The 10,439-nt window shown below is 33.7% G+C and overlaps 2 protein-coding genes across 2 annotated transcripts; both read left to right on the top strand.

Annotated features, from left to right (window-relative positions):
- Positions 1-3,028: 3,028 nt before the first annotated feature.
- LOC145630842 (uncharacterized) lies at positions 3,029-6,546 on the top strand. The gene is made up of 4 exons (XM_081682989.1): positions 3,029-4,621; positions 4,738-5,627; positions 5,705-5,792; positions 5,896-6,546. Exons 1-4 carry the CDS (start codon positions 3,029-3,031, stop codon positions 6,544-6,546), a joined length of 3,222 nt encoding a protein of 1,073 aa, XP_081539115.1.
- A 1,142-nt stretch (positions 6,547-7,688) lies between these two features.
- On the top strand, positions 7,689-9,148 carry LOC145630830 (uncharacterized). The gene is made up of 5 exons (XM_081682981.1): positions 7,689-7,811; positions 7,890-7,985; positions 8,068-8,169; positions 8,259-8,567; positions 9,050-9,148. Exons 1-5 carry the CDS (start codon positions 7,689-7,691, stop codon positions 9,146-9,148), a joined length of 729 nt encoding a protein of 242 aa, XP_081539107.1.
- Positions 9,149-10,439: the final 1,291 nt, after the last annotated feature.

The raw sequence follows: 10,439 nt of genomic DNA, 5'->3' as shown, positions 1-10,439 counted from the left end.
TCAAGCATCAATTAATCAGATTATAAAGGGCTTTCGCTACGTATTACAATCACAGAGTTAATTTACCGGTATTAAATCTCATCTCTCGAATCTCGATTTAACCATTTATAAATTAGTCCGCCTATTGAAACTAAGCCTAAACATCAATTTTCATCTCTTGAATCTCGAATTAATATTGCTAAACTCATACAATTAAACTTGGTCAAACCTAATTGCATAGCATTAAATCAATCAATAGGAAATTAATCAAGAATTGATAATCAAAAATCACAAATTACCCCTTCATATTATTTATTAGATCCCCATGAACCCTAGAAATAAAACTATTCAAGCATAATTAAATTTAAACTAATCAAAACAATAAAACAAGACATGATGAAAGAATTAAAGAAAATAACTGAAATTAAAAAAGAAGAAATTGCTACCAAAAGAAATCTGGATTAAGGAATGGAGTTAAGAACAAAGTTGAGAGAATTTAAGAGAGAGAAAATAACCTAAGTAGAGAGAGGAAGTCTAAAAGAGAAGGTAATTAAAATTACGTACAAAAACCGTACTTAAACATCCCTAAAACAAATCCTAATTGAAAACTAAAAATCTCGGCCATCAGGTCCTCTAAAAAACACGCGCCCGATCGGGATCGGGCCCGTCTTTTTCTTCATAGCCATCCTGGGCAGCCGCGCCCGATCAAGCTTACGCTCACCCAATCGGGCGCGCCTTCTTGCTGGTGCATTCTTGTGCGCGCCCGCCCGATCGGGCGCAAGCTTGCCCGATCGGGCCCGGCTTCTTCTTCGAGGCTTGGACTTCGATTGAGCTCGATTCTTCGGCCCAATCCGGATTTCCTCTTTGGGTCTTGAATACTCGATCCAAATGCCCCGGTATCTCATACCGAGCCCTTAATCACCGGCTCTAGCCGGTCCTAGGCTTCAAATACGGACGTGTCCTCCTAATGCTCATAGTTGCTTCATGAGAAACCCGGAAAACGCTCCAAATGTGCAATATCCTACAAAACTCAAGCAAAACCACAAAAACACTATAAAACACTAATTAGTAATAGAAGTGGCTCTAAAGAGCAAAAAACACTACTAATTATGACCAAGGGACGAGGGTAAAACAATATATAAATTGGACATATCAAACTCCCCCAAGCCAAACCTTTGCTTGTCCCTAAGCAAAGAGCTCATCAATGAATATATAAAACATGCTTCATCCCAAGTAAACAAAATCAAGCACAAACGATTCAAAGCAAATCTAATGAACATGCTTCAATGTCAATCAATCTCATTCACCTAATCATTCTTCCACCCCAACAATATTCAAGTAGAGCAAACCACATGAGCATATAGAATTCAAGACTAGAATTCACGACCATACGCGTTTTTGGTCGCAATAAATCAGTATCAACGTCGAGTTTATTAAGTGGTCGCGAATAGTATAGTTATTTGCAACCAGTTACGAATCTCGTTGTACTTTGTCAATATTCTCGTCGTCAAAAATACCAAAATTTCGCCAAAAGTAAGGCGGGATTCTTCCCGGGTTTACAATAACAATTACGACCATATGAAATTTATTTACGACTAGTTAGTGGTTGTGTTAGTCAAATAAACTTTATTTTTTAAAAAAATGCTTGAAATGACAATACAACTTCAATTAAAAATAAAAATTAAAGTTGAAAATGAAAATGAAAAAGAAAAGTCAGGAAATAAACCCTTTGTTTCCTTTGTCATTTCATCACCGATTCACCGTCACTTTTTCATTCTCTCTCTTCCAAGTTTGATAATTGTCAAAAGTGATTCTACTTGTTGAGCTTGGATTTTCCTCACTAATCTTAAATTTGATTAGTATTTTAGTAGATTCATAATCCAAAGGCCCAAAATTTGGATATAATTCGCTCAATTGTTCGATTTGTTCCAAGTTGCTAAGTGTTGAACTGTGATTGTGGGGGGAAAACCTTTTGAGGTAAGCCTAATCTTTGCAATTTTATTTTCGTTTAATCATCTTTATATGGGTTTAATTTTCTATTCATTTTTCTGTTTTCATTTCTAAGGTATAATTTTTTCTATGGGTTTAACTGCTTTTTTTAGGTGGTATAGGGTTAGCAAATTTGTCGTTGTTTTGGGTTTTGTTCTAGAAATTATCAGTAGAGATGGAAGAATGGGGTTTTTATAGTGGGAATTTTAGAAAAGAAAGTGAAATTTAATTAAATAATAGTTTGAGGAATCCAAAAGATTACTTCATTTGTTAAATAGTTTGGCCTTGATTTAACCAATTATGTTTTGTAGTGGGAAGAACAAAGAGTAAAATATTAGTAGGAGCAGAGTATATGTGATATGACGTCTTTAAGAAAAATTGAGTTTTTTTTAACAAGAATATGCATCTACATACCTTCAGAATAGGCAAAATTGGATGAATGTCTTTAGAGCTTAACTTTTTCTTGTCTTCTTTGTAAATGATTATGTAGTAAAGTAAAATAGTTGTTCTGCTTCTTTATTTTTATGTAATTTATATGTAGGCCACATACTTTTATACGAAGTATGAGTGATCCCATATAGTGGGTCTTTCGATTTAATCATAAAGAATAGATTGAAAATAAAGTGATTAACTTATAGTAATTCTTATTGTTTATTATTGAATATATGTTGTTAATGTTTCATATGTTTGCCCCACATTAATCGTATGACACTAAACTTTTTGCTCTTGGTTCTTATGATTGGTATTTTTGTCTTATATGCTAATTAATTGGTAAAAAATTTATAGTAATTCTCAATTTGTTGGTTTATTTAACTATATTGTTTACAAGGTGCACATAGTATAGCTATGGATGATATTGGATCTTTCTTGTTTGTCCATTTTCCTTTTAAGTCCATTCCTTTGATTGTTACATATTAAAATCATAATTAAATTGCTAAGTTAAATAGTTATTGGTACCTAGGATTAACTATACTTTATTGTACTATATGCTTATATGTTGTCTTCAACAAATCATGGTAAAAAAATCTTTAAGGGTGATGTAAATTTGTAATTTCATATTATGGCACCTTGTAAACTATGGATGAAACTAGCAGGAGATGATCGTTTGAATAATGAATATGAAGCTGGAGTTGAAAATTTTATTAAATATGCATTTGAGAGGACAGGTGAAAAAGAGAAGATTAAATGTCCTTGTGTAAAATGCAAAAATTCATCATTTGGTTCTCAAAATATGATTAGAGATCATTTGCCGACCTTTGGCATCATCCAAAGTTATACATTTTGGTATCATCACGGGGAGAGGGTGGGTGAGAATTTCTTTGAATCACCAACAAGAAATCATGGTGATGAGTTATTAGAAAGTGATAACGAAGCAGAGATACAAACAATGCTTAGGGATATTTTTCCTAATTGTGATATTCCTGAAAATGATATGTATATGGATTCACCTACTCGTATACCTGAAAATCCAAATAATGATGCAATGAGATTCTATAGATTGTTTGACGATTTTCAAAAACCATTGTATGAAGGCTCAAACTCATCCAGATTGTCTGCAATTGTTAATCTGCTTCACATTAAAACTCTTGGTAGATGGAGTAATGAGTCATTTACTATGTTGCTGCAAATTTTGAAAACTCAGCTACTACCAAAAGAGTCATCCCTTCCTAATTGTTTTTATGATGCTAAAAAGACTGTTAAAGATTTAGGTCTCTCTTATCAAAAGATAGATGCATGTGTTAATGACTGTATGCTCTTTTGGAAAGATGATGAACAATTAGAATGTTGTAAAGTATGTAAGGCTGCTAGGTGGAAGCAAGGTAAGCATAGTGGAGAAACTAGAACAAACAAAAAAGGTAAGAGAATACCCCAGAAGGTACTTCGTTATTTCCCACTAAAGCCTAGACTTCAACGTTTGTTCATGTGTTCTAAGACAGCCTCTAATATGAGATGGCATCATGATAGACATATTGAAATTGGTGTGATTAATCACCCTGCTGATGGTAAAGCATGGCAACATTTTAATGAACAACATGCAACCTTTTCTTCAGAACCTCGTAATGTCAGGTTAGGGTTAATTAGTGATGGATTCAACCCATTTTCTAATATTGCAAATTCATATAGTATTTGGCCTGTTATGCTAGTCCCATATAATTTACCTCCTTGGGTTTGTATGAAACAATCTAATATGATGTTGTCAATGCTTATACCTGGTCCAAGAGGTCCTAGGGATGCAATTGATGTCTATTTACAACCTTTGACAGAAGAGTTGAAAGAGTTATGGGAAGTGGGTGTTGAAACCTATGATGCATCCAAAGGTGAAAACTTCAAATTACATGCAGCTTTACTTTCTACTATTAACGATTTTCCTGCTTATGGAATATTATCTGGATGGAGTACAAAGGGAAAATTGGCTTGTCCTTGTTGTCACAAAAAAACTACTTCTTTGAGGTTGAAAAATTGTTCTAAGCATGTCTATATGCGTCATCGACGTTTTCTGCCCGTTAATCACCCGTGGAGAAGGAAGAAAGATGTTTTTGGGAAAAAGGAAAAAGGAGAGCCACCTAAGCCATTGTCCGGGAATGAAGTGCTTGAGCAAGTAGGAGATGTTGAAGGTGTTTGTTTTTCTAAGGATCCTACTAAGAAAACTAAAGTATGTCACAAAACTAGAGGGGATAATTGGAACAAAAAAAGTATATTTTTTTTCAGTTACCTTACTGGAAAACACTTTTGTTGCGACACAATTTAGATGTAATGCATATTGAAAAGAACATTTGTGATATTATTTTGGGAACCATCATGAATATCAAAGGGAAAACAAAAGATACAACTAACTCTCGTCTTGATATGGAGGCATTGGGTATTATGGAAAAACTTCATCCTATATCTAAGGGTGATAAAACTGAATTGCCTCATGCACCTTATACATTAACTAAGAGTCAAAAAGAGATATTGTGTAAATTTTTAAAAGACCTAAAAGTTCCAGATGGGTTTGCTGCTAATATTTCTCGTTGTGTGAATGTGAAAGAGTGTAAGATTACAGGATTAAAGAGTCATGATTGTCATGTTTTGTTACAAAGTGTACTTCCTCTTGTAATACGTGGCCTTTTGGTAAAAGATGTATCTGAGCCTTTAATTGAGTTATGTCAGTTTTTCAGTGTCTTGTGTGCAAAATCTGTACAATTTGAGCACATTGAAAAAATTAAATCCCAAATTCCTCTGATTCTTTCTAAGTTAGAAGCATGGATGCCACCTTCTTGTTTTGATGTAATGCTGCATTTAAGTGTTCACTTAGTAGATGAGGTAATTCTTGGTGGGCCTGTACAATTTCGTTGGATGTACCCTAGAGAACGATATCTTCATACACTGAAGTTATATGTGCGTAACAAAGCTCGTCCTGAGGGTTCGATAGTAGAGGGTTATCTGGTTGATGAGTGTATGACCTTATGTTCAAGGTACTTAAATGATGTTGAAACAAGGTTTAATCGTCTTGAGAGTAACCATGATCCTGAAAACAGTAGCTTGAAAAAGATTTCTATATTTTCTCACTCGGGAAGATCATTAGGAGCCGCAAAGAATAACAATTTTGATGTGGAAGAAAGGCAACAAGCACACATCTATGCCTTGAAAAATTTTAGCGGAGTTGAACCATTCTTACGGTAAGTGTATCAAATTAAAATTATTAACTTGTTGAATTTGTGTAATTTCTTAATAACTCGATCAATTTGCAATGTAGGGAATATGCTGATATAATATCAAATGAGGGTGTTGAACTATCTGCACAAGAGCAAGATGCAAACTTTGTAGTATGGTTCAGAAAAAAAGTATGTGTCTGTACCAACAGAATTAAATATTTTTTGCCCTTTTATATGTAACTTTTATGATGTTTATCATATATATTTTTTTTGTATGTTTCAAGTTGAGAAGTTACATGAAGAAAACAATAATTGTCCTTATGGGGATGAGCTTTTATCCTTATCTCGTGGTCCTATTCAATATGTTAAATCTTATAGTGGATATGTTACTAATGAGTTTAGGTTTCATACAGTTCAGCGTGATAAATCTTTAGCAACACAAAATAGTGGAGTAGTGGTATTAGGTGATACAGGCGATGGCCACGAAAACTTGGACTTCTATGGTGTGTTGACAGAAGTGATCAAATTGGAGTATTTGGGAGGCAATTATATAGTCTTTTTTCGCTGTGATTGGTTTGATGTGCTAGATTCTAGAAGAGGCATTAATGTGGATAAATTTGGGTATGTTAGTGTTAATAGCCAACGATTCCTGAAAACAAATGAACCCTTTGTGTTAGCAAGTCAAGTATCACAAGCATTTTATGCAGCCGATGTTGTAAACAAAGGTAGTTGGCGAGTTGCAGTTAAGACCAAACCTCGAGCTACTTATGACATGTCAATGGGAGAACAAGTATTTGATGATGATGATGATGCATATCAGGAAGGGGAATCTTTTGTGCTGAATTTTGTTACACATGAATCAGAATACACACATAATGGAATGAACATTGAAGATAGGATTGATGTGGAACCTGAGATCGTTGATGCTTCTACTTTGACATAAAAACGAAAAAGAAACTAATAAAAAAACTAGTTACTTGTGTTTTAATGTGGTTTAGTTATTATATTAGTTAATTTTATTTATTTTGTATTGTATTTCCTTTTGACATTGCTGTTTTTTGTGTTACTTTTTTTTTTTTTGGCTTTATTTTCTTTTCTGTTCAATTTCACACCAGATTATTATGCTTTTTTTTTATTAAAACTAACCCATTAATTTTTTGCATTGTACGATGAAAGTTATCTTTTGTAGGGAAATGGCACCAATTGGGAAGAAGCCTACATATCTTGCACCTGGACAACTTGGTTCATCACGTGGTTCAAGGTTAAAAGCATCTTTTCTTCCTGGAATGTTGAGCAAGACACCTTCTGAAATCACGAGTAAAGATCATCAAGCTCCAAATGCCTCTAAAAATAGGAGGGTTGTGAATCAAAATACCAATGGAACACCTAGAGATGAGGAGATGAATGACGGCAATGACCGTGAAAATCTCATTGAAGCATTGAATTTGGATGTCGATAATGAAGATATGATGCAGAGATGTATTAATAATGCTGCCCTTAGTGACTTAATCGATCAGAATGCTTTGCAAGAGTCTTCACCAAACCAAGAGGAAGGTATTTTATTAACTTTTATCCTACAATTTGTATAGTGTTATTGCATTATAATTGCTTGATTAAAAAAAAATTAATGATAAGTATGTAACTCGGCAACAAGTAAGAGAAATCGAAGACCTGATTCAAAGCCAAGGGGTGTAAACAAGTGCAAGAAAGTAGCAAATTTAAAAGAAGGTGAAAAGTTGGAGGTTGACTTTTATATGAGTGGTCCAGTTGGTGAAAACCATAAAGATTTGTCACGACACATGGGAAAACTTGTTCGAGATCGCACAATATGTCCTGTTAGAGTGCATTCATGGGATGAGATAGATAATGCTACGAAGGAGCATTTGTGGCTGTCAGTTCTGGTAAAGTACTAGTTTATGATTTATATGTAGTATATTCTGTTCCATTAATACTTTTTTTTTTAACTATGATTGAATTAATTCATATAATTGTGTAGAACAAATTTGCTGGTAAGGATTTGAATTAGATCGTAGATCAACTATTGATCATATGAAAAGATTGTGGCAAAATTGGAGAGGCATATTGATGCAAGAGTCAATAATTAAGAAAGGTGGTCTTGAACATGCTTTGAAGCAAACACGTAATGATTTAACTCCAGAAGACAGGGAGTGGCTTGTGAAAGAGCATTTTTCAAGTCCTTCTTTTATAGTAAGTTTGATAATATTTAGCCAATCTTTATAAAAGTGACAATGCTATTTATTTTTAATTTTCTGTTATGTATTAAAGAAAGTTAGCTCAAGAAATTCCAGCAACCGAGAAAAACTTACCATGCCTCATCACACTGGTAGTACACCTTTCAGACAAATTATTTGGGAAGAAATGGTAAGATTAACTTCTACTTATAGCCTTAAATTTTGTACTACTGGATAATAATAATATTGTGACGATCTGATTAACTTTGAAGGGTGGAAAAGAAGGAAAGGATCCACCTCCTATTTCTGCTATTTTCAAGAAGACTAGATCAGGGAAGTCAAGGAACTTAAAAGAGCCTGAAATTGCAAAATATGTATGTCATCTTTGTAGTTTTAAAAGAAACTAACATCATTATATATGTGTGGAACTAGTATATTGATTTTTTTCTAAAAATTTCTGTAGGATGAGATAGTAAGTGTGGAAACAGAAAATCCATCACTCTCACACTTTGACGTTGTTGAAAAATGCTTTGGGCCACAAGATCGTGGTAGTGTAGTTTGTTTTGGCTTTGGTGTAAGACCTAAGGATGTACGAGGCCCTTTACCTACTAGAGCAGATCTCACAGCAAGTCTCCACGAGAAACAGAAAGAGAATAATGATCTTCAAAAGAGAATGGATGAAATGGAAAAAACTCATCAAGAGGAGCGTGAGGCCAACAACAAAAAGATGGACGATTTAGCAAAGAAACTCAATATGTTCATGTCAATGTGTGTGTGTGTGTATATATATATATATATATATATTCTTCTTATCTTCTAAATTTTATTGGCATGTTTTTGGTGAAGTTATCTGCCTTTTTTTTTTATCCTTTTTGTCTATACTTATCTATTGATGATTTTCTTTTTGAACTTGAAACCTCAAGTGATAAATGGTACTAATATAAAAAATTGCATCAGCTTTGTTTATGTTGTGCGCACTTTGAGTATAAAGTTTAATATATGATATGCTAATATATAATATGCTGATTAAGTCAGGGGCTTTTTAGGATAGCTCATTTGTTGTTTGTCTATGATACTCTTGTTCTAGCATGAGGTGGTTCATTCCTAATTTTGCTGTCATTGGGCAAGCTTTGTGGTTTTCTTTTAGCTGTTGCTATTTTATGTTGGTTGTTATTTTATGTTGGTTGCTTGGAGGTGGTTCTAATATGTTTGATTGTCTATCCTAAATATTACCTGTGTTTCAATGGATTGCAGGGATATATAGTAGATATTATTGGAACAACTTTTGAAGACTCGACAAAGCTCAACATGCTCATGGAAGCTTCTATTTTGGTGATTGATCGAATCCACTAATTTTAGTTAGATCAATACTTTTGATATATTCTAACTTTAGTTTATTGGAAATATTCTAAGCACATCGTATATATGATGATTTCTGCTATTTTGGACGATTAAAGAATGTGTATCCTTACTTTTGAATATTTGTAACTGACATTGTGTTAAACTATATATGATATCAATGAGCAAGTTTGGAGTTATTATAAGGGTGTGCTAAATTGCAACTTTATAACTATTTTGATGAGTATATTATTTGTGTAGAAATTATATTTAAAATTTATATATAAAAAAATGATGATAAGAAATCTGGTCGTAATTATAAAATTATTCGTCGTAAGTAATTAACATTAAATTTTCAGAAAAAATAATCGCGACAAGTAATCTGGTCGTGAATGTGTACAATTGTTGTCTATGAGGAAAATGACGACAAGAAATCTGGTCGTAATTATAATATTTATTTGTCGTAAGTAATTAACATTACATTATCATAAACATTAATTACGACAAGTAATTTGGTCGTGAATGTGTACAATAACGACAAGAAATCTGGTCGTAATTATAAAATTTAGCTGTCGTAAGTAATTAGCATAACATTATCGGAAACAATAATTACGACAAGTAATCTGGTCGTGAATGTGTACAATAACGACAAGTTTTGTACCTCGTCGCAAAAAACTTAATTACGACGAGTCTTCAAAACCAGTCGTCAACTTTTCGCGACCAAGCCTATAGCGACGACTGACGACCATACGCGTTTCTCGTTGTAAAAGCCCTTTTACAACCAGATTAAGCTCATTTGCAACTGGAAAACTCGTTGTAGATGAACTATTTTCTAGTAGTGACTAGTGCTCACACACTCAACTCTCATTTATGTGGCGAGTAAAAGATGTACTCGATCGCTCTCCAACCAACCCCTTTATATGTGAACAATGCCCTCCCAACTCACACTCTCGTGTGTTTAAAACAATGTACGCTCAACCTATTAGTCGACTCGAAATATGTCAAATCATAACTTGCATTGATAAACAACACTTTCACATTCAGACAACTCTTATGCACAAAGGTCGGAAGGTCTTTAAAGCTTGTAATGTAAGGCTAGGGTAAAGTGTAGGATAAATTTAGGAAAATGTGAGAGAAAAGCCATGCTTAAGGGAGCCATATCCTAATAAAACCCAAGGTCAAAAACAAGTGATGACCAAACATCTCCAGTCACAACTTAACTCCACAAAAATTTACCAATCAATCATATACACAACACAATCCCAACACTTACATATTCACTCACAAAGTATGATAATAGAGAATA

This window comes from Chenopodium album, chromosome 1 (genome assembly GCF_948465745.1).
Source record: "Chenopodium album chromosome 1, dcCheAlbu1.1, whole genome shotgun sequence".
NCBI lineage: Eukaryota > Viridiplantae > Streptophyta > Magnoliopsida > Caryophyllales > Amaranthaceae > Chenopodium > Chenopodium album.
Note: the sequence above shows the minus strand (reverse complement) of the source record. Positions and strands in the feature narration are given on the sequence as shown.